This window comes from Carcharhinus amblyrhynchos, chromosome 3, assembly GCF_965287045.1.
Source record: "Carcharhinus amblyrhynchos chromosome 3, sCarAmb.v2.hapA, whole genome shotgun sequence".
Taxonomy (NCBI): Eukaryota; Metazoa; Chordata; class Chondrichthyes; order Carcharhiniformes; family Carcharhinidae; genus Carcharhinus; species Carcharhinus amblyrhynchos.
The window spans coordinates 93,340,488-93,365,981 of NC_137326.1; the positions used below are offsets into that span (position 1 = coordinate 93,340,488).

General features: G+C 38.9%; 1 protein-coding gene across 5 annotated transcripts in view; it reads right to left on the reverse strand.

Annotated features, from left to right (window-relative positions):
• Positions 1-25,494, reverse strand: part of acsl3a (acyl-CoA synthetase long chain family member 3a) — a 97,792-nt gene that overhangs the window by 66,566 nt on the left and 5,732 nt on the right. For 2 of the 5 annotated variants that reach the window (XM_080185532.1, XM_080185534.1), the window contains exon 2: positions 7,757-8,186. In XM_080185532.1, coding sequence (XP_080041658.1) covers positions 7,757-8,095 — 339 coding nt within the window. In that variant the 5' untranslated portion in view covers positions 8,096-8,186. Of the gene's footprint in view, positions 1-7,756; positions 8,187-19,188; positions 19,326-19,345; positions 19,373-25,494 lie in introns of those variants that run through there. The other 3 variants (XM_080185533.1, XM_080185531.1, XM_080185535.1) reach the window with 3 other exon arrangements.

Here is a 25,494-nt window from a genome sequence, read left to right on the forward strand (position 1 = left end):
AGATAAGGGGAGCTGGGAGTCAGAGGGTGATTAGCACACAGATGCAGAAAAAAGAAAGCAGACTGAGATGGAAAGAGGAACAAAATTTGTGAGAGAAGCCAGCAAAGCTGTCTACGAAAAGATCAGTAAAAGAAAAAAAGGGAGTGAATTTTAAAAGCAACGCAAATAGCTCAAGTATGCAAAAAAGTTAAATTTGTATCAGAGACACAGATGGGGAACCGGGTATTGTTGGTTGATGAGTTGAAAAGAAACTCTGGAAAGTCACACCGATTCCGGGGATCATGGATAGAATAAGCCTGCTGATGCAAATGACCCAAGGGCAAAATCCACGGTGTGTGAAAAGTGAGAGATCTTATGTATCAGAGGCAAAGTTGGAAAGACTAAGACATTGCACATGGTGCCACATTTGTGCAGGGAGTAATGCAAATCGTAATATGTGCTGTGTGTAATATTCCTATGTGTAATTTATAGTTTATACTGATTGTAATTTGGTTGTTAATTAATGTCCCAAGTTACATTCATGTTGAATATTATGAAAAATGAAATCTTGTTGGCAATTTCTTCAGTTGGAGGTCATTCAGTAAATTTGGTTCTTTTGGTTCACAGTTTCCCCATGGAGATCGTAACAATTATGCTTCGTTTGGTTACGAGAATCAACAGTTCAACAATTGATCTTGGGACTCATTTCTCTCAATATAATCACAATTCTTCAAAAGAATTGTACCATACAAATCATTAAAAGGGAATCTAATACAATAAGCATGGAAACAACAAGAACACAAGTTCACCGGACCAAATGAGATTACATTAATTTTATAAAATCAGAGACAGGATTGTCAAGATGGATTCAGAACTCCACATACAGGAAGCAAAACGAGTTCACAATTCAAGATTAAGGACTAGTAAATAGCGATCAATCTTCCTTTTTCTTTACACCTCACGAGTAATCCATACTATAGCTGAGGAAGTGCTCCTTTCAGAGCTGAGAATTACAAAACCAGTACTGACTTCAGAGTCTGACTTATCAAACCCAAATTTTTCCTGAGCAAACATTCTGGCAGTAAAAGATCATGTAGGTCAGAAGGTCAGCTTTGAAAATATTAGCTTTTTTTAAGAAAAGTGGCTTTTGTTCTAATGGAATTTCCTTAGATGATAGAATACTCTAGAATTCAGATCAAAATTAAGTAGAAAATAAATAGTTTAGTCTTCTACAAAAGAAAATCCCACACGTTGTGCTATTGGTTTTATTGATGTAAATAGTCCCAGCTTTGTTTTTGGGTAGATGCTGGTATGCAGCCAGGGAATGTGGATGCCACAATAAAAACAGAAAATGATGCAAAAACTCAGGTCTGGTAGCATCTGTGGAGGGAGAAACAGTTAATGCTTCAAGTCTGCTTGATTTCTTCAGAACTGAAGAGGGGATTAGAAATGTGATGCATTATATAGCTGGAAGGGGGGTTTAGAAGGTGAAGCAGAATATTAGTCAAGGATAGGTGGGAATTAGGAGAAATTAACAAAGATGTCATGGGCACATGTGGGGGAGGGGAGGTGGGGGTGTTCAGGGTTGGTGCAGGAGGAGTTAAGGTAGAACAGTTGAGGAGCACAAATAGGAAAAGAGTGACATTCTTGTCGCACGCAATCAAAGAATGTCCCTTTCTCCCCTTGCCAGTCTTTAAAAATGTATTGTGTTTTGTCAAAAGGTTTGACATGTTGCCAAAGAGCTTTAATTGATGGGAAATGATTCCTCTCGTTTCTTGCGTCCACTGTTGCACCCCCAATTTCCCCTCCCCATTCCTTGTGATAGAGTGACATCTGTCACTCTGAGTTCCTACCTGACTGTCTATTCTGCTCCAGCCTCTTTCAACTATATAATTTCCACCTCTTCAGCTCCGAGGTACAATCATATGGACTCAAACTTTTAACTCTTTCTCTCTCCATAGATGCTGCAAGGCCTGCTAAGATTTTCCAGCTTCTTCTATTTTTTATTTCTGATTTCCAGCATCTGCAATATTTTGCTTTGATTCACATGGATGTTACAGTTGGTCTCATGGCAGCCTAAGCTGCAAAATGAAATAGGTGCAAAGAAACCTAATATGGACACCAAGAAACTGGTTAACTTGATGTGATATGACAGTTAGCTTAGTTGAACAGCTCACCAGGATTCAGACTCCAGGTTCACACAAAAATGAAAAACTATTTTGAATCAGAGGAAGATGGAGTGTAATGAGGCAAATTTGTTTTGTTGCTTTAACAGATGTGATAGGACAGATGGCCTCCTCCTAACATTCTAAATGGTAAAATTCCCTATTTTCCTAATCAAGGTCAATGGTAATAGCAAAACTATTTCACATCTGGTGCTTCCTTGTTCGTTGAGGTATTTCCTATAAATTGTAGCTTTTATACAAGATCATGCATACAGAGTAACATGCCCAGACAGCAAAACATTCAAAACTGGCTCTGCAGGTTTTCATGGGTGGGGGCAATGGACATGGGTAGACAGCATTCTGTGGGAAACAGGATTAGACATGTCATTGTAAGACAGAGTTTATGCTCAATCTTTGAGCAAAAGGGCATGCTTAGGACATCATTGCAGCAAAAAAATTCAGAGGTTGCATAAAGACAAGGAGGCCAGTTCAAAGACTTTATAATGAGTTTCCACTCAAACAGTTAGAGAGATTGAATAGGTTAGGACTTTATTCCCTGGAGCGTAGAAGAATGAGGGGAGATTTGATAGAGGTGTATAAGATTTTGATGGGTATAGAGTGAATGCAAGCAGGCTTTTTCCACTGAGGCTAGAGGAGAAAAGAACCAGAGGGCATGGTTAAGGGTGAAAGGAGAAAAGTTTAAAGGGAATATTGGGGGGGGCTTCTTCACGCAGAGAGTGGTGGGAGTGTGGAATGAGCTGCCAGATAAAGTGGTAAATGCGGGGTCACGTTTAACATTTAAGAAAAAAACTTGGACGGGTTCATGGATGAGAGGGGTAGGGAGGGATATGGTCCAAGTGCAGGTCAATGGGACTAGGCAAAAAAAGTGGTTCGGCACAGACAAGGGCCAAAAGGCCTGTTTCTGAGCTGTAATTTTCTATGGTTCTATGCTTGCAGGAAGTTCTAATATTCCTGCATCTTAAAAAGGTGACTCTTTGGAACTGTTATCATGGGCAGCTCTGCTGTCCCAGGTGAGTAAATATTAACTATCAACACAAAACTTGCTTGTTTGTCACGTAAGCTTGAATTGACAAAAGTTCTTGAGCTGGATGAAGACAGAGACAACCTGGCATTACTGAAACATTTAATGAAAAAGGTTGATGTGAACAGAGTGAAATGGAAAAATTAAACATTGGCAAAGTCAGCTGATCAACTCAAAACAAAAAAGTTCCAGTGGCTTTGTTCACTGTTTGAAAATAAGTTTGATTAAAGTAGATTGCTGTAATGCCATGAACCTAAATGTCAAATAACAATAATTCTTCAGTAATACTCAACATTTATTTGGTGAAATATAAAAATGTCCAAAAGAGACATAATCAGTCAACACAACTTAAAGATAGATCTTTTAGGATGTGATCAAAACCTTGGTCAAAGGTATGTTTTATGAATTAATAGCGAGAGATGGAGGAGTTTAAGGAAAGATTTCAAAGGCTAGGGCCCAGGAGACTGAAGGTAATTGCTGCCATTAATGGGAAAAGGAAGCTTAAGAAGCTACAGTCATATAAAGGAGAGGTTGGCAGTGGAAGAAAATGCATCAGTTGTAGGGAGCAAGGAGGTTTCATACATAAGGAGAGGAAGAAAGCAAAGAAGGGATTAAAACATTAAGGATGAGAATTTTATATAAAAGGCGCTAAAACTTGCTGTGTTAGGAAAACAAAGGTAGATTAAGAGATTGATGTTGGTAAACATTAAAATAAGGTATAGCTTTAAGTGAGTTTAATTTAGTGGTTCTGTGTCTGCAAGGGTAAAACTTATGGTTAGCTCCATGTTGCTCCAAGGTGTTTGCGAGTGTAGGGGCTAGTCAGTTCCAATTGTGATTCTATTGTGTTTAGAAAGAGTTAAGGCACAAACAACTTACTCTTTATATACTTTGTAATTCTTGTACATGTTAAAATCTGTGTATTTGTTAAAATAGGGGGGAAATAAAGTTTTGTATCATAACCCAATTTTTACTAATTTTTTTCTTGTTGTTAATGATAATTAGCAGTCTTATGATTGCTCCTCCATGTTTTGTTTTTAGAAAAGTTAATGTTACAATCTTCTGAACCAAGGTTTCATCCCTGGACTTTGCCATCCAGTTATAATACCAACTGGAATCATAACAGTTAATCAGCAATAGGTGCAAAATGGGATACAGGTGGAGTTTGGACTTGAAGTTCATAGAGGATGGAGGCTGACCAAAGCATTGGAGGTCAATTCTGCAGGTTGCAACACACTAATTTCAGCAACAAAAATATTTTACTGTTGCACATGAAAACATATTTACACATTAAAATGTTTTACATTAATGTTGATGCAATTAAATTTTTCATGTAAATGTGCAATGGCCATGCCTGAATTAAGAGACCATAGAAGCAGAGAAGCCACAGGAAATGGTACGGTTGTGGTTGAGATCGTGATTATGTGTAGGAGATTTAAATGGAGGAAGAGATTAAAGTATGACAGCTAATCAATAAATTCAGGAAAAGGATTCTGCTTAGGGGACAGAGGTAAAGATTGAAATTATTAATGATGGTTCTGAGCAAAGGCTGTAAGAAAAGGACTAGGATAATAGTGAAAAACTTGGGGTGGGACTGGAAAGTTTAGACAATAAGGATTTCAAAAGGGTAAGAAAAATAAAGTGAGATGCTCAAAGCGGGAGACATTACTAGTGGAGCAACTAAGATGTAATTTGATGATAAACCTACATCAGCATGGCAATTTAGGCAGATAGAAGATGGAAATGAAGCATTCTGCCAGATCCTCAATAAGGGAGAATAGCATGAGTCAAGTTTCATTCAAAGCCGAGATATTCCATCATCTGCTAGGTGCTAAAAGCAGAAGAGCCATGGTGAATTGGGGAGTTGATGTATCTAGGTGGAGAGAATAAAACTGATGGCATGTCTGGGCATCAAGAAAAGCAAAGAGGAGAAAAATAGCTTAAAACAGTGAGAGAGAAAAAGGGAGACTAAAGTAATAATTCAGGCCTGAACCAGCCAGTTAAAATACATTGAGGATTTAGGTTATATCGGTTTACGTATCCCGATCACAAACACAGGACCTACCCTGTTACTCCGGGTGCCTTGCATTGGATGGGTGAAAAAGTATTAACAATTAAGGAACCAAAAAGGTAAACATGTAAAATCTGGTACAAACACCTAATTAATCAACTGTCAGCCCATAGTGACAAACTCCACTAAGCACAAAAGCATTTCACAATGCAAAGCCCACAAAATCACAGAACTTAAGTGAACGTTCCTCTGTGGATTTAGTGGATAAAAGGCACTGATCCATGTTCACTGGGAAAAATAAAGGCACATAATAGTTGTTTAACTATCCCTGAATCTCTACAAATTCTGAGTTAAAGCACCAAATCATACAGATCAGAAACAATTCCACTGATCCCAGAATTAATGGATCTCGAACAAGATAAAAGTGGAAGACACTACAACTAATTCTGATTTACAGAAGTGAAAAAAGAGCCATGGTTTCTGCAATTATTCACTAACATATCACCTCTGCCAGAAGCTACACAGATTGGCTCAAAGTAGGATTGCTTAACGGCACTACCAATGAGTTAAGTTACCTGCTGCCACTATCTAGAATCACACTTGGATGTTCCAACATGAATGCTTTCTTCACAAGTGATGAACAGAAATAGGAGGGAAGGAAAATGTTCACATATAAGGAACAATGCAAACTACCAGTACATGTATCCTTGCCTCAGCAAGTTATGCAAAGCCAAAACAAAAATTGCCTTCTCCTCCATACGAATGTGGTGTATCTGTCTCCATAGTGGCCACAACACGGAATTGCAAATACCATGATATTTGACAGGACTCCGGAGATCAAATACTAAATCCAATCTGTTTTCCTCTCCCCAAGAGGCAAGTAACATCTTTGCTCCAATCTGATCAGTGCAGGCTCGATATTCTTATGCATTCTAACTGTTAAACCAGAAAGTGAAAACTAAAATTATCAAAGCTGCTGCAGTCAAACTGCCTTCAAGAAGTTTGGTTTCCTCTTTTGTACTAGATGTTTATTTTCCAAGTGCACCCTAGATCTGCACATAGACTTGGATATGAAAGCAATCTACCTCTCCATCTCTAGCCTCAAACCCAACTGGTCCCTCAATAATTAAATTAATGACTTAGAGCCTGCACAATACAAAGTATTGAGCTCCTATGCATTATTGATGTTAATTTATATTGAATCTCTAGTGCCTACATCAACACACCTTACATTTGAATGACTGAAGTTGCAAACTGCTACCAATACCACCTCTTCTCTTCATCCCACATACACACAAGTATTAGAAAGCAAGTTAATGTTTACATTGTTGATCAGTACGAAAACTGCTTTTCCAGCTGCTTTTCCATTTTATTCCTTCTCATATGTGTCGTCCTTATGAATTTTTTTTGTGTACCATGTTCAAGAGCAGTGAAGTGCTTTTGTTTACAAACTAGGAGTAAATGGCTGCATAAATGGCTTAGAAATGAGTATTTCATTTCTAGGTATCTGTTTCTGCCTCCAATGAGAAATGAAACTAAACCAAAAACTTCCATGAAAATTGCGGAAGAGGTATGAAATAAGTTTGGGCTAAGGAAAGATTGGCTGTTTATTTAGTTCCCAGCAGAAACTGAAGGATTCTAAACTTGGTGTAAATGAAATACAGACTTTTTTTATTTAAAAGGAATACTTTTAACAGCAGGCAGCACACATGTTTAACAAAGATTTTTCTTTCCAAACAAGAAAGACAAAAGAGAATTATACAAATCAGATCAAAAGTTAAAAGCCTTACCTTTGGTATTCCTTGCAAAATGCAAGTGAAAATGTAGAACAAAATTGCTGCCTTGATGCGTGCAAATAATTCTTACTACAAACCAATTTACATTTTTCCTGTCTAAATTTTACAGAGTGAACATGCTGCAAATATTTCCAGAGAAGTTTCCCAAGAGGATTTATCTGGCACAAGTAATACAAATGGATTACTTACTTAGGGATCTAATTGGGCTGAAGTACAATAATGAATACTTCACAATTTCTCCCAACCGGTTTGCATAAATTACATACTGTTATCTTACATAAAGACAACTGCCAACTGCTGCACATTAATTGCACTTTGATGGCAAAAATCAATGAAATAATTTCCAACACTGCGAAATCAGAGAATCCCTGCAGTGCAGGAGGCCACAGTCTACACAGACCACAATCCCACCCAGGCCCTATCCCCATAACCCCATGCACTTACCCTAGCTAGTCCCCCCTAACACTAAGGGGTAACTTAGCATGGCCAATCAGCCGAACCCACATGTCTTTAGACTGTGGGATGAAACCCATGCAGACGCAGGGAGAATGTGCAAACACCGCAGTGACCCAAGTGGGGAATCAAACCCAGGTCCCTGGCACTATGAGGCAGCAGTGCTAACCACTGTGCCATACCCAGATCACGACTGATTAATTAACCAAGAGCTGAATATAAGGTGTGCAAATCACCAATTGTCTTGAAAAGATATCAGCTGACATGACAATACCAAGATAGTAAAACATCGAAAGGGAATGACATCAATTACCTTTTTGAAGACCCTTCCACTTGGCTGAATTTCATCTTCCTCACTAAGAATTTCACGCGTTCCCAGGCAGTTCTTATGTCTAAAGCCATCAGTGGCATATTGAAATATTTTATCCAGGGTGTCGGCACCAGGATACAGACTTGCTAATAGACGATCCAAACTTTCCACACATCTGTATGGGCCAGCAGGATGGTTACCAACTGATTTTGCTCTCATGCTAGGTCTACGCCGTGAACCCACAAAGAGCTGTAATGGCAGAGTAAATAAGAGATTGCAAACCATGATCATACATTGCAAAAATAATGAAAAGACAGGGCTAACTCCCTTCTTCAATTTCATTTTGCTTGGAGGCCTTGAAGCTTGCAATCAAAAGTCCAGAATGTCTGTAAGCCTGCGAGGCTATTGAACTAACACCACTCCAGTTTTGTACCTGAGGGTAGAAAATGAAAGAGGTTAGACATACTTTGTCAAATTACCAATTAACTGCATTAATGCAAAATCCTCAGGTTCTTATAAATTTAAGGTCATACCAATAATTCCCATTTGTACAGCATTTCTAACAGAAGAACATCCCAAGATGGTTCATAGAGTATAATCAGACAAAAACTTGACCAAAGAAATTGGTTTTTGAGGAGGGTCTTAAACAGCAATGGAGTTTCAGGTTCAAGTTCAAGGAGAGTGGAAAATGGAATGTTAGTTCGGACAGAATTGGAATAGTGGAGTCAGATGGTGATAAAAAACGTGGAAACATGCTATTTCAGCAGTATATAATTGGGGTATAACCAAGAAACTAGATGAGATATTTTCCAAAATGCACAGTTGGCCAAATTAGTAGGGACATCAAAGTTACTGCATTGATTTTAAATTTAACGTATAATTTCAGAAAAAGAGCATAATTTTGCATATACCAGCCAGTCACACATCTGACCCGGAACAGCATAAAATAGCATGAGATGACATCAGGCATATACCCAACATCACCTGCACTTGTGCAATATTTTGGTCGGTGGGCATAGGCGCAACTTGACAGTACGTGTGCCAACAATTAAGCCAATTGAAGGGACTATCTACCCTATTGCCTGAAGTATTAAATTTCCTGTGGAATTTTTAGGTCATTGCATGGACAGAACAGGCAGGCAATCAGATTTTTCAACTTTTCTCAAGTGTGGATGGGAAAACTATCAGATGTGGGGTGCCCTCCCCTCCAGGACTTGGGAAATGGTGAAAGCTAAAAAATTCTACTCAGAAACTGGAGTAAGTCATTCATGCTTTTGAGTCTAGTCCAATAAATAATGGCAGATCTGTACCTCAACTTCATTTCCTTGTTTTTGCATGATATTTGCCATCATTGCCCCATAACCTGACTGAGCCTGTACCCACATAAATTCAAATGGCTACAAGAGCAGGTCAGAGGCTAGGAATCCTGCAGTGAGTAACTCACCTCAGCCTGTTCAAAGATGGGCAGGTTGGGTTGATTGGCCACGCTAAATTAACCTGGGTGTCCCAAGGTGTGTAGGTTAGGGTTATGGGCCCAAGTGGGATGCTTTGTCAGAAAGTCCATGCAGACTCAATGGGTCAAAAAAGATCTGCACTGTAGGGATTCTATGATTCTGTGAACTTCACAATACACAAGTCAAGACTGTGATGGAATGGCCTACCTCAAAGTTGATTAAGTTCTCATTTTTCACTTCCTCTACCACAGGAAATAGTTTCCCTCTATATACACCATCAAATCCCATTATCATTTTAAACACCTTAAATGATACTGCAAGCTCCCAAACTCAATAGAATACAAGCTAAGTTTACGCAACCGTCCATTAATTTAACCCTTGTGGTGAATATACAGCTCTGGCACAGACTCTAGCGTCAGGGGGATTAGCTAGGTAAGTGTGTGGGGGATTAGCAAGGTTAATGTGGGGTTATGGGGACCGGGCCTGGGTGGGATTGTAGTTGGTACAGACTCAATGGACCGAATGGCGTCCCTCGGTACTGTAGGGATTCCATGATCCTCCAAAAGCAAATGCACCTTGCCAAGAGGTTGGTCCTAAAACAGAACTGGGTTTGCTGAAGGCTTTGTACAGCTGAAGCATCGTTTTTACACTTTATGAATGCAGACACCTTGAGATGAAGATCTACATTCCAATATTCTTTTTGCTTAATCTTTGTACCTGTGCACTAGATTTTCATGAAGTGTGTACATGGGTACTTAAAACCCTTTGGTCCCCACTAGCCTCACGGATAACTGCACACCTCCCCAAACTAGACACCATAGTTTTACCTGCTTGCTATTTATATCCTTTCATAATCTTTCTCACATCAAGACAACTTAATGATGTCTCTAAACCCTGGGTCATCTGCAAACTTACATTACTCTCCATTCCTTATCTAAATCAATAAAACACAAAGAAAATCTGAGACCACGGGATAAATCCTTGGAGAATGCCACTTGCCATACCAAATCAGAGAATGTTCCTTTTATCCCTGTTTCATACCTCCCAACCAATTCCTGATACCATGTCACAATGTTACCTCCAATTCTGCATGCTTTACTTTTTTGCTGATGCAGAATCTTTTCAAATGTCTTTCAGAAGTTCACTGACTATATCCACCACCCCTCATTCCACCATGCTAGTGACCTCTTGCAAAAAAAACTGTATTAGACATAATCTTCACAAATCCATACTGATACGTAGTACTCAGTAATCTTGTCACTGGTGATGAATCCTAGTAATATCCCCTCTTGACGTCAAACTGAGAGGTCGGTACTACATGCTCCTCACCCCACCATTAAATAATGAACTGACATTTACAATTTTCCTATCCAAAGATACTTGTCTTGAATCTTGGAAAATTACAAACCTTGAATGAAATTTCCTCACCCATTTATTTTGTTACCTCTGGGTGGAATCCATTAGGTTCTGGAGATTTGTCTATTTCAAGTTCAATTAGTTGCTCTGTTACCCTTTTTACAAAAAATCTAGTAAATTCACTAAGTTTTTCCCTTTGATTTATTTTGACTACCTAGTACTGTTGGTATTTTGTACCTATCTTTCGCGTCAAATTTATTTTGGAAAGATTCTTCTGATCTGCCTTGGGATATTTCATTATGTTTAAGAGGCTCCATAAATTCTTCCTCAAACTTGAAGGACAACCATCACTATCATTCCTCATCATTTGTTTCCCATGCTGCTTCTTGTGCCACATTATTTTTGTATCATCTTTGCTGCTTTTTATTGCTCTTCTAGTACTTGGATTTCCACTTGTTCTTGCATTTTTGCAAGCCTTTCTTTTAGCTTGACGCTGTCTTGGATATCACTGATTAACCAGTGTGTCTCATCTTAATTAAGTCGAGTCTTTATCTTTCAAAGCTAGGTGCTGCTTTTGTATCATACCAAATAAATACAGTGCGGCCCCATTATAACGCGATGGTTGGGGTCCATAAAATGTTACCACGAGAAAAGCGGGGTCACGCTAAATCAGGATGCTATAGTTACGTTATGGATGATCTTGGCGTCCGTCAGAGCTCTGTTTGTTTATACAGCCACTACACGCTCCATTAACTTTCACAAATCTTTTGATTGACAGATCCAGGCTGGTTTAAAACAGGCAGTGGGGAAGTTTATTTACACAAACACTTTCATGGTCCATAACGGTGAAGTACTTCCTCTTTTGAGCAACTGTCCAATGTTTTTTTTAAGTGAGAACCCCTTTTATCTGAACTGGGCAAGAGGGGAAGCAAGTGTTTTCTGCCCACAATTTCTTTATTTTCGCTTTAGAAATAGATTGCAGTAACCAAAAACTTTTCAGTTCCCTGGAAAGAGCAAAAAAAGGTCCAATGATTCATCATGTTATATCCAAATTCGTGCTAAATCGGGGCGTGTAAAATCGGGGTTTCACTATAGTAGAATATGCTGCTTGTTTGTAGATTTATGCATCAGTGATTCAGCCCAGTTTACTGCTATCAACTAATCTCTCCTCCTTTCAGTTTGCCTCACTTGAATTTAATACCTCATTTGTGACTTGCCCTTCTTCTCAAAATCAGACACATTACAGTCATTATTTACAAGGGCCTCATACACCCCACCACCTCTGCCAGTGTGAATGGAGAATTTGGCGCTCAGCCAAATCTCCACTGATTTGACCAGGACTAGAAAATCATAGCCTTGGGCAAGGTCAGAACATTCTGGTTAAGACATTTCCTAATTCTTGTAATTCTGGTTTGTTACTCATTAATAAAGTATGGCCTATTAACTTATCAAATACCGCAGGTACCTCCTGAATTCTTTTAAGTTTGTCACAAATGGAATTTTCTTCAGAATGTGAATTTTCAGAGAAGACCCAGCAAAAAAAAAGGGAATTAAGGGTCAAAATAGGTAAAAGTGGTAAGAATACATGAGGTGTAGCGTTACTTGATGGAAATGTTGTGTGGCGTGTTAGAAATTCATGCTCATTTCTAGAAGGGCAACAATGGTTCAGTTGGTTTCATTCTTGCCTCTAAGTCACAAACTTCCACTCTAAACCTGGATATAAAAATCAAAGCAAACACTGTTGCACAACTAACGAAGTCATGCACTGCCGGACGTATCATCTGTTAGACAGAATATAAAACAAAGACCTCATCTGTCTACTCAGATGGATGTACGTGATCCTATAACACTATTTTGAGAGCAGGGAGTTACCTCAGGTGTCCTGGCTAATATTTATCCTTTGTCAGGAGGCAGAGGCACTTAGGGTAGAAATAACTTTTAGTTATAAGCTAGAGTCAGGAGAAGCTGGATAGGATAAGGGAGTTGCGGGGAGTAGACTTCTTAAAAAGAACAAAAGAAAGCCCAGAAACCAGGGAGTTGGGACAAAAATACATGCCTCAAAGGAACAAAGAACAAGTTGAACACAGTCTTCTTTGGTGAAGTTAAAATACAAAGCAGAGAAAGTGCTCAGACTTAGAGACAACTGTAAGAACCAGATTTAAAGTCAGCAATGTGAGAAGTCAGATGTCAGAGGTAAATCAAAAGTTTGGTGACACTTTAATACACGTGAAACATTGTGTCCTGTTGGCATGGCTGGAGACCCAAGAGATTGTTTGAAACCTTGAATGCAGTCCAAGGCAGAGGAATACTGACTGAAATCCTGGAAGTGGATCCATGGTGAAGGTATCCGAGAGAAAGCATTGTTTGGGAGGAAATTCCAAGGTGAGAGTGGAGTTTGGAAAACACATGTCAAGAGTTCCAGTGAGTTGGCTCACAATGTAAAAGCAACTGGGGGTTTTAATGAGAAATACAGAAGTTGGATTGGATGGCAGTTGGTTTCAGAATGAAGTGTCAGGCCACATTTCTCTGTTGGTTTATATGGATCTGTGTACATACTTAGAACATCAGGATACAAGATAAATTGTAATTTGTGTGTCATCCTTATAAAAATGTACATGCTTGTAATGATGTAGCTGATGTGAAGTAGTGTATTATGATCAATTTTTTTGTTTCATAAAGGATTTATTGATTTGTTAAAAACTTATTGGCAGTCCTGCAACTCTGCCCATCTACCTCTCTAAATTCATATCTCTAAAATAAAAGCTAAGATCTATCGAGTTGGGATTCCATTCTGGGATCTGATTGCCCAGTAGTAACATTAGCTGTGACAATAACATCCCATTAAGTGATTACACATCAGGTACTTCGAGCTATAAAGCCCTTTTAAGACATCTGGTGGTCACTATGTACATGCAAGTCTTTCCTTCTTTATCCTCACTATTCTTCTTGGCAGTCCCTCAGTCAAAGGTGGCTTGCTTCCATTACAAGGAGGTAGGTTCTGTGTTGGCTCAGTAGTTCAATTCTGGAGCTGCAGACAATGCCACAGGTGAACAGGTGGTGCTTGATGAGATGGACGGGTGGGATGCTCTTCATTCTGGACGCTCTTTGTGCTTGGCCTCCACATGCTCCATTTGGTGATGCTTGAGGTGGATGGTGCCTTCTTGTCCAGTTTGTGCATTCTAGGGCAAACAATTCTCACATCAGTTGGAATGTTGCACTTATTTAGGGAGGTTTTCAGAGTGTCCTCATAGGTTTCCTCTGCCCTCCTAGCGTGTTCTTGCCATTGCGGAGCACAGTAGAGCACTTGTTTAGCGAGTCGTGTGTCAGATATGCGGACAATGTGGCCCATCCATCTCAGCTGGTCGAGGTAGACCAGTGCCTCAATACTGGGGATATTGGCCTGGAAGAGGATGCTGTCATTCGTATGCCTATTTTGCCAGTGAATTTAAGATTTTGAGAAGGCAATGCTGGTTGCTTCAAGAAATTTAACATGTCTGCTATACATCGTCCAAATTTCTGATGCACAGAAGAGCGCAGGGGCTATACTTGCATGTAGACCACGAGTTAAGTGCTGGGTAATCTTCACTATTAAACTGGATTTCAAAGCCAGTTGTGACATTTGTAAGCAACACTAAAGTAGTGAACAGTAGGAATAGAGGGTGAACTTAACATTTTGAGAGGATTATGAGTGGTATGCAACTAGGCAAACAAGTAACAAATGCAATCTAATACCAACAATGTGTAATATTGCATAGCAGCAAAAATGTAGTAACATGGCACTAGAATGACACGAATGGAATTTGCAGGGACAAACTATGAAACAGAGGTGCAAGTAATGACAGACATTACTTGTGCTAACAAGGCAACGTGGATAAAATATTTTCTACAATGTGGAAAAAGACAATTCAAGAAACAGACCTATAGCTAAAACTGTGAAGTTTATGCATACACGTGGTATGGGGGCACAGTGGTTAGCACTGCTGTCTTACAGCACCAGGGATCCAGGTTTAATTCCAACCTCGATAACTGTGTGGAGTCTGCACATTCTCCTTGTGACTGCGTGGTTTCCTCTGGGTGCTCCAGTTTCCTCCCACACTTTAAAAGATGGGTGGGTTAGGTTGATTGGCCATGCTAAGTTGCCTCTTAGTGTCAGGGGATTAGCAGAGTAAAAATGTGGGGTTATGGGGATAGGCCCTGGGTGACATTGTGGTCAGTGCAGACTCGATGAGCCAAATGGTCTCCATCTGCACTGTGGGGGTTCTATGATGACATTTCATTATGAAATAATCAAACCACGCACAAAATATTATGTACAAATTTAGTTAAAAGTTTAGTGGAAGCATTAGTGCAGGAGAGAAAGCTTGAGCAAGTAAACAAGGATGATCTTAAGTTCAACAGGGACGATCAATGAAGACATGTTACAGAATGCAAAAGGAACCTCATCAGCTACCTAAAGTAGCAAGAGGTATGTTGAGCGTGAATATTACATCAAGATAAGGTAGCCCAATAGGCCAACATGACAAATTTAAGTGGCATTGGAGGCAATCCAGAGAAGATTCACTCAGTTGATCCCAGATATGAAAGGATTTTCTTCTGAGGACAGGCTGAGTAGGTTGGGCCTGTATTCACTGGATTTTAGAAGATTTGACTGATTTGATTTATTGTCACATGTTTTGGTTAGTAAACAGTGAAAAGTATTGTTTCTTTTGTGCTAAACAGACAAAGCATACTGCTCAGGGAAGGAACGGAGATGGTGCAGAATGTAGTGTTACAGTCATAGCTAGGGTGTAGAAAAAAAACAATTTAATAAGTAAGTCCAATCAGAAGTCTGATGGGTAGCAGTAAGAAACTGTTGTCGAGTCGGTTGGTATGTGATCTCAGATTTTTGTATCTTTTTCCCCAATGGAAGAAGGTGGAAGAGAGTGCATGAGGTCCTTGATTATGCTGGCTGCTTTTCCATGGAAGTGTAATGAGTCAGTGGATGGGAAACTGGCTTGCCATGATGGACTGGGCTTCATTTACGACCCTTTGTAATTTCTTGCAGTCTTGGACACAGCAGGAGCTATACTAAGCTGTGATACAGTCAGGAAGGATGCTTTCTATGGTGCATCTGTAAAAGTTGGAGAGAGTCGTAGCAGGCATGCTAAATTTTTTTAGTCTTTAGAGAAAGTAGAGGCATTGGTGGGTTTTAGGTCAGATTGTTGGTGATCTGGACACTTAGAAACTTGAAACTCTTGACTTTTTCCACTTGATTCCTGTTGATATAGACAGGGGCACGTCCTAAAATTGATGATCATCTCCTTCGTTTTACTGACATTGAGGGAAAGATGATGATTTGTCACCACTGCAGTTCACCAGATTCTCTCTTTCCTGTACTCTGTCTCATCATTGTTGAATGACAGGTAACCTTACTGAGACACATAGGATTGTCAGTGTGTTTGACAGGGTAAATACTGAGAGGTTGTTTCCACTTCTGGAAGTGTCTAAAACCAGAGAGCATAATCCCAGACTAACGGGCCACCCATTTAAAACACAGGCGAGAAGGACTTTCTTCCCTCAGAGGGTAGTGAATCTGGAATTTTATAACCACATAGAGCTGAGTATATTCAAGGCTGAGATAGACAGATTTTTAATCAGTAAGGAAATCAACAGTTTATGGGGTTTAGGTGGGAAAATGGAGGAGGATTACATCAAATCAGTCATGATCTCATCAAATGGCAGAACAGAGTCAATGGGCCAAACGTCTGCTCCTATGTCTATGGTCTTATGGGCTAAAAAAGGAAACTTGAACAAGACATTTTCTGAAAATTAAGATAGTGCGCTATTAAAGGGAACACTAACATTGGTGCAATGAGCTGGATGACCTTTCACTGAGAGGTAATCTCTAAGAAGAATTTGAAATAAACTACTAGTTAAGCTGGAAAAGTTAAAGATAGGAAGGAAACTCAAAATGCAGTTGAATCCATTACCTACCAAATTATTGAAGCAGAAGGACTCAACGGTCAACTTAACTTTTTTGTTCTTCTGTCTACAGAACTTTCATATTAGTCAATTATGCTCATTCAAACTTACTTCCATATGTCATTTGTAACATTTAAATACAATTTACCTACTGAATCCCAAAATTCGATAATATTTCCTCCTTACATAAAATAGCATTCTGGTTTTAACCTAAAGACTTAAATTGCTGATTTGAAGTGTATAAATAATAATCCAATTTCATCAAAAAGCAACAACATTTCAAGAAATGGAGATGACGAATGGGATGGATAGGATAGAGGTGGAGAGACTCTTCCCGCTCAGAAAGGATAGTAGGACTAGGGGGCATAGCCTCAAGATAAAGGGGGGGGCGGTTTAGAACAGAGTTGAGGAGGAACTTCTTCACTCAAAGGGTGGTGAATCTCTGGAATTCTCTGCCCGTTGAAGTGGTGGAGGTTGCCTCGCTAAATATTTTTAAAGACGCGGGTTGATGGGTTTTTGATGAGAGGGGGGATTAAGGGTTATGGGGAGAGGGCGGGAATGTGGAACTGAGCCACGACAGATCAGCCGTGATCTTATTGAATGGCGGGGCAGGCTCGAAGGGCTAGTTGGCCTACTCCTGCTCCTATTTCTTATGTTCTTATGTATAACATCACAAGGATGGCTCAAGTAGACAGATAATAACTTCAGTGTAAAAGTTCCATACCCCAACTGATTTTCCAGCAGGTTTTATGGATTGTCATGCCTGGACTTCCTTACAGAAGCTTCTGTTTAGCAACTAACCACATTTAAAACACAGGGCAAGTACAATTTGTATTCTTGATAATGGAATTAGTGACAGGTGTAGAAGTTAAGCCATGGCTCCAAACAGAAAAACAGTGAATCTAAATTTTTTTGCTCCTTGACAGTAGCACGTACAATCTGAATATTCAACCAAATAATTTGCTGTTGCTTACTTACTGTCAATGAAAACATAAAAGCAGATAATAGATTTCATAGAATCTGTACAATGCAGGAGGCTGCCATTTGGCCCGAGTCTGCACCAACAACAATCCCACCAGGCTCCATTCCCCTAACTTCATGTATTTACCCTGCTAATCCCCTGATACTGAGGGGCAATTTAGCATGGCCAATCAACCTAACCCAAGGACCTTTGGAGTATGGGAGGAAACCAGAGCATCCAGACTAACCTATGCAGATATGGGGAGAATGTGCAAACTCCACACAGTCAGGGACCCGGTGGCCAGAATTGAATCTGGGTTTCTGGTGCTGTGAGGCAGCAATGCTAACCACTGTGCCACAGCAGTATTAACCACTGTGCTGCCTTAATGGAATTGGTATATTGATGGAATGTTCCCGCTAACTTAAGGTCAATGACAGTGGTAACTACTTAAAGTTAGAAAATCGAAGTAACATTCCCACCACCCCCAACTTGTTTTTGGTTTGCACAATAGTTACAGTAGAGGAAATAGATAGTCTCAAACAAAGTGCAAATATGTATAATGGGTAGTACATTTTCCATTTGCAATAGCTTGCTGACTTCCAAATCATAATTCCCATTTTTAGAACTGCATTGTACAGGAATATTGAATACAATAAAACAAAGGAACGAACAGTACAAACAGACATCAAACCAAACTACTGCCATGGTATGTTATTTAACAACTTTTAGTATTAAAAATTTAACAATCTCAAATTGATCTAACATTGAGTGCCAGGTATTTGAACTGATATAACCACATCACTGGACGCATTAATTGATAATTGAACAAATAAAAGCCATGTCCTCAGGACGTTCCACAGCATTTCACAGCCAATGAAGTACTTCTGAAGTGCATTCAATTGCTACAAAATGTATGGAAGTGCAGAAGCATTAACATATAGCAATATTTATAAACAGTAATAGATAAGTAATAGCTTTTCTTTGTGGGCAGGAAGATCAATATTGGCAAACGATACTTCCCTACTCTTCTCCAAATAATGCCATGGGATCTTTTATATGTCCTTAAAAGGGAGAGTGGGAGATGGGACTTTGGTTGAAAGCCTCAAGTTCTAGAGACCTGCCATAAAAAACAAGTTCAATTCATACACTGGAATAAATGATACAAACGAAATGTTTTTGAACAAAATGTATTCACTTCTCTGCTGCCCACTAGGTTGGTAAAAATACTTTAGTTATTTGTGCAGTCTCATTCTAGTCCTTAAATTAGCAACCCGCCAAATTCTGTATTTCTAACAGGAGAGACAGTTTAGTGAGCCCGTTCCCTGCTGCTAAACGATATTACTTTAAGCCTAAACAATGTCAAAAAGCCACAAGAATACTATATCCCCTAACGGCATCGTGGAATTCCATTTCCTCTGTATTGACTGAACTTTCAAAGCCTTTCAATTTGACATTAATGCTTCTAGCTTCCGAAAATTTGATTTATTCTACAGATCCAACCTCTAATTCAATAATAACACAACCATTTTACAGCTAGTCGGTTTACAGTTGAAGTCCAAACGATTGTTTTTAAATTGGATATCTGTCAATTTAACGTACAGAGATAAACACCTTTAAATCGATCTGCAACCGCCGTAAGATAATAAACGCCACGAGTCTGCTTGCGGCATCTTATACCAATATGATCTCAAGTTTCTACTTACATTGGTCTATTTTACTTAAACTTTGGAGAAATTAGTGGATGATGCCCAGAAATATTCATAAATCACGCCAATACAATTCCAAGTTATTAAAAGGAACTTTGCTCTACAAAGACGGGAGAAGCTACATTGGCTCCAAATGAATACTCTAAAAAACTACCTCGCTGTAAAGTCAGGTCGATCCTGTACTTTCAGTCCTAGTCCCTTACATTAAATGAGTAAACACAAGTAGGAAGAGGGGCTTGATTGGTAGATTGGTAACTATAGTAACAGCAAATCAACGTTTAGACTGTTTGTTACAGCCGCCAAGAGCTCAGCGCGCCTGCGCACACGGCTATACTGACAACTGCAATATTGCAGGTAACGTTTCTGCAACGCACTGGGAACGGTAGCTATTTAAAGTCACATTTTTCTCCTCATATCCAATTTGCTACAGAGGTAATTAGCTACAACAGGCTGAACAGACTGCCTCATTATAAAGCCAACTATAAATATGTTTAATAGGCCGGACATTTTCCCTGCTCTCTGTTGTCTTTGTAAGAGTTACGTAGGTCTGAAAAAGGAATCAGCACAACTGGACATCAGATTAAACCACTGCTCTAATGCAGTCTATAACTTCGTTGACTTCGAGCACTAGATGACTGAATTGGAAAAGCAGTTTTTTTTTTAAAAGTAAGTCGACTAAAAGTTGATATTCAAAGGGTTTTGAGCATTCTTGCACATGAATCACAAAATGTTAATATGCAGGTATAGCAAGTAAATAGTAAATTGACTTTTTATAGCAAGGCAGCTGCACTTCAAGAGTAAGTAAATCTTACTGAAATTATATCAGGCCTTTGAAGAGACCATCATAAGTGGAGTACTGTGAAAATCTTTGGTCTCCTTACCCAAGGAAATATATGCCTGCCTTAGAAGAGGTGCAATAAAGATTCACAAAGTTGATTCCTGGGAATGGGAAGGTTATCCAATGTGGATCGTAAGACTTTATGCTCCAGAATTTAGAAAGACATGATCTCATTGAAACATATAAACTTAGAGGTATTGACAGGGTGGATGCTGAGAGGCTATTTCACCTAACAGGAGAATTTAGAATTAGGGAGCATTCAGTGCATCTTTGGAATTCTCTCCCCAGTGTTGTGGATATTCAAACATAACATCAATATTCTAGGCAAGATTCTCAACAAATTCCAAGACTTCTTTTAAAAAAGAAATGGGATTATGGGGAAAGGGCAGGAAAATGGGGTTGATGGAAAAGATCAGCCATGTTCTTATTGAATTGTAAAGCAATTCCTAATTCTCTATTCATCATGTTATCAGAATAGAAAACTAGTTTCTCAATTCATCAACAGAAATTTGTATTTACTTGAAATAACTACACCACAACATCATGCAAGATTGCATCTGGGCAACTAATCACAGTATGTAAGAATATACAGGATTTATTGCATTTTTATTCATTTGCGGAACATGGTGTCACTGGCTGGCCAGCATTTATTGCCCATCCCTAGCTGCTCTTGGAGAGCCGTTGAGAGTCAACCATAATGCAATGTTGCCAAATTGCTTTCATTAAAACATGTGACATATCTAAGATGCGTTCAAATTCCCTAATAAAAACATGAATAAAACTGTCCTAACATTATAAAATCTTGAAATACTCCAGAACAAAATTCTAATTACATAGGGTACAGAAAGAAACACTTGTTTATTTTCTTATCCTTAGCTGCCTGCATCTTCACTTGGTCAAAGGAATTTTGAAGAAAGGCTTAGACATGGTTGCAATACATGTTTTAATATCAACTAAATTAACTGGTTTCATTTTTAAACACAGTTGCACTGCATGCTATCAAGCCTAGCACAAATGTAATGGCCAAGGCACAATCAGCATTTGTTGCCCATCCCTAGTTGCCCTTGTTCAGAGGACAATTGAGAATCAACCACATTGCTGTGGCTCTGGAGTCACACGTAGGCCAGACCAAGTACGTATGGCAGATGGCCTTCCCTAAAGGACATTAGTGAACTAAATGGGTTTTTCTGACAATCGTTTCATGATCATCAGTAGATTCTTGATTCCAGGTTTTTGTTTTTATTGACTTCAGATTCCACCATCTGCTATGGTGGGATTCGAACCCAGGTCCCCAGCATATTAGCAGAGTTACTAGATTAATAATTTTGGGATAATACCACTAGGCCATTGCAACCCCAATACTGCATTTATCACATTTGCTTTAGTTACTAAAAATATTTGGACTCAACAGTCTGGCAAGTTAAACTATTTCACTAAGTCAAAAGGGAAAAACTCAAGACCTGAATAGCAACCACTGGAAAGAGCTACCAATAGGGTAGGTTTTATCAATTCATTTATTTGAGTTTGAGACAAAGGTTTTATGATGTTCTGCTCTTGGATGCAGGGGTCACCCCCTCACAAGCAATAATCTACTGGAGTGCAAACCTCTTGAGCAACCAATAATTGTCCAGAAAAGGGGTGGGAGAAAGGAGGCTAGGAATATAAAAACTGAAGTAGACCATTAAAGCCTCAAGACTTTAGGGGGCCAGACTTCCATATTTCCATTACCCTTTGCTCCTTGATTTCAGAAACTGACCTAGCTCTAACTTTGAACTGAAGCTGTCCATGTCCAAATGCAGCAAACCTGGACAGCATTCAGATTTGAATTGAAAAGTGGCAACTAACATGCATGCCACACAGGTAACAGGCAACGAGCATCTCCAACAAGAGAAAATCTAACCACTTCTCCTCGACATTCAACGTTACCACTATTGAAATCCCCATCATAAACATCCTGGTCAACATTGACTGGAAACGTCATATAAACATTATGGCTATGACAGCATGTCAGAGGCTAGGGATTGCGCGGAAAGTAACTCACCCCGATTCCCCAAAGCCTGTCCACCATCGACAAGGCATTCGTCAGGAGTTTGAGGAATACTCTCCACCTGCCTGGTTGAGCCCAGTTCTAGCAATCTGTATAATGCTCAACACCATCCAGGCCTAAGCAGCTCTTATCCATCACAAACATTCAGTCCTTCCAGTACTGTTGCACAGCAGCAGGCAGTATACACCCCACACACAAAAGACACTGCAGCAACTCACCAAGCCTCCTTCAACAGCACCTTTCAACCCTCACCCACTGAGAAGGGCAAAAGCAGCAGCCACATTGGACCATCATCTCTTCCAGGTTCCCCTCCTAAGTCACATGCCATCTTGACTTGGAATTATATTGCTACACCATTGCTGAGTCAAAAACCTAGAACTTTCTTCCTAACAGCACTGTAGATGTACCTACACCTGATGAACTGCAGCGGTTCAAGAAAACGGATCAGTCACCTAAGGACAACTAGGGATGGCAACAAATGCTGACCTTGCCAGTGACTTTCATGCCTTGTGAAAGAATAAAGAAATATTATGGTCCAGTGTTCTGGATTCCCCACAACAGGAGACAGCATTTTTCTGTATCTACCCAATGAATTCCCTTTATCATCTTATAGGCCAACCCCTCAATGTTTTAAATTCAAAAGAAATATGACGTGCATATAATTTAGGTTTTTATGTCCTGGTATAATAAAAGGGTATCAATGCTGCATCCCCTCCAAGACAATTCATTTTTCAGGAACAGAAGAATAAGCAGGATCTCTTTGGTCTGAAACTGGCTCATAAGCAACAAGCCTGTGATGGTACCAGAGCTGGGAGGGGCACAGTAGTCATTTTTCAGTAATAACTGTGATTCTTCTCATCAGTTTCCAGTTAATTCTACAGTCTATTGCCCTCAAACATGTTGGTACTAGCTGGCTACAGACATGGAAACAACAGTGCTCCAATAGAAAAGGAACAGTTTAGTTTTCAACACAGAGGCAGCAGGGCAGGTGATATTTCAAAATTAAAGGAATATTATTTGCTGTGAACCCAGTGGTACTGCATATCCATTTCATATCGGCCCCTTAAAACCAAATATTTCAACAGTATGGTTTGGATTTGAAGCTCGATCTTATAATTGTAACATCAGCATTTAAACCAATTTTGTTCAAGTTGTTTTAAAGTATATCCAAATTTCATTTAAAAAAAAGACCAACAACATAAACTGGGGACCCCCTTCAGCTATCTACTAAATGACCTCCTTCTATGCCATAAAGACTCATTATACTGAATCTACACCACAGCTCCAACAATGCTTACAAATGGGTCCTTAGTCAAAATCATTTAGACAATTACATTATTCATGTTTTATTTTATATACACAAGACAAATGTAACTTGCATCCTTTCTTCACAGGAAGCAAATAAAACAAAGGGCATATTCTGTTACTTTTATGCCCTACTGGTGATGAGGTCAAGATTATTATTAAATTTGAAATTAATCATTAAATCTGAGAAGTGTGTGTTAAACAGGACAATTTTGTATTTGGTTTAGGGAGCAAATAAAAAATGTGAAGTTTAAAATGGACATAAGTCACATACAGGAAATTCTACAAGATTATGGTCAACCTGAAAGTGCTCTAGTCTAAAATAAAATCATGAGCAAGAAACAAAGCTTACAGGATTTCACAATACACAATAGAAAAGGTTATCAGATCTATTGAACAATGTGCCACAATTTAACATAAAACAATGTCAGCAACTCATTGATTAAATATATTGTAGTAATTTGACTTTATTCGTTGTGAACAATTCATATCAAGCAAATCAATCTTACTGAACCCCAAACATTTTGACAAGCAGCTAAATGGCTATTATACTGTTTATGCCTAGACACATATTACTATAGTCGAGTTGATAAACGCAAGTACAACTTTATAAAGAAGCTGTTCAATAATTTTTACTACTGTCTATACCCCAATCCTTAAAGAGGGCCCCTTTTTTTAAAGAAGGTGCAGTCAACTGTGAGAGATTATGAAGAAAGTGACGACTTAACTAAAAATATCAAATCAGTGTTGTGCAAAGATTTATAAAACATGATATGGTATTGACAGAGTTTGATAATGCAAAAACTGCAAAATTCTTAAGTTAATCCAAAACACATGGTCAGATAAACAAATCACATTCCGATGAAAGATCATCGGCCTGAAATATTAACCGTTTCTCTCCACACATGCAGCCAGACCTGCTAAGTTTTTCCAGAATCTTGTGTTTTAATAACACAAAGATCAAAAACAGATGAAAACGCCTTTGTTTGCTGACATGTAAATGAGACTAAATGTATAATTTTTTTGAAAGTGGGAACTTGGCAAATACCTTTCTGTAGCTGTAAGCAAATAGTCTTAAGGTTTTTAATCAAGCAGTTCTCATTTATGTTCTTGTTCAATGTGGTTTACATCCTGTGAAATAAAGCAGCTTACGATTGTTATTTTGCATTTCACTGGGTGAGGTGAAAATTGGTTCAAAATGCCAGGAAAAGTAAACATAGTCTGCCTTTAAGAGATTGAAGGAGTATAAGTACATAAGATATAAAAATCAAAATCTAGATTACAAATAAGTTTCATTGTTGCATTTCTGGGTTACACTACTGCACAAGTTGAAAATAGGCAAAAAAATCTCCATAAAACTAGATGTTCAGTTTGCTTAAGAGTGTATGGAACCGCAGAAGTAGTCTTCCTACTTAACACTAATTCCAGATAGTTCCATTTCTTCTTTCATGTCACTGCCTACATGTGAAGTATCATACATTTTTAAAAATGAGAGAAAAACCCAATTGTAAAATATCCATTTAGGTACCATCATGACATACCTAATCTTCAACTCCTTTAATCTATGCCTCTAATACATTAATGGACAAATTATAAAACAACTTTCCATGTTATTCCACCACTTTAAAATTAGGTTTTTAGCATTTGTTTCTAATCTTTTTTCTTGAGCCTTTTCCTAGAATTTTTTTTTAAATTCCACATTGTTTCTTTCAATGCCACACATGTGCTTGAAGCCAGTTAGAGTACATAATAAAAATGATGACCAGTCTCACTGCCTCGCCATCTCTCCAAGCTTATTCGTAATAACAACAACCCCCAACTGTTTCCCCCATGTCCAGTCCTGTGAACCCCCATCCTCTTCCTTGAGCAACTAGCTTGTTCACTCATTATCACATTCATTAAGCCCCTTTTTTCCAGATTCTTCTGAATATTCACCTCTTCAACCAAGATCATTCCCTCCTATCATTTAACAGCTAGGTCAACCGTGGATCAGTTGGTAGCGCACTCAATTGAGTCAGAAAGTTGTAGATTCAAGTTTCATTCCAGGACTTGAGCACAAAGATTAAGGCTGACACTCCAGTACAGTTCTCATGGAATATTGCACTGTTGGACG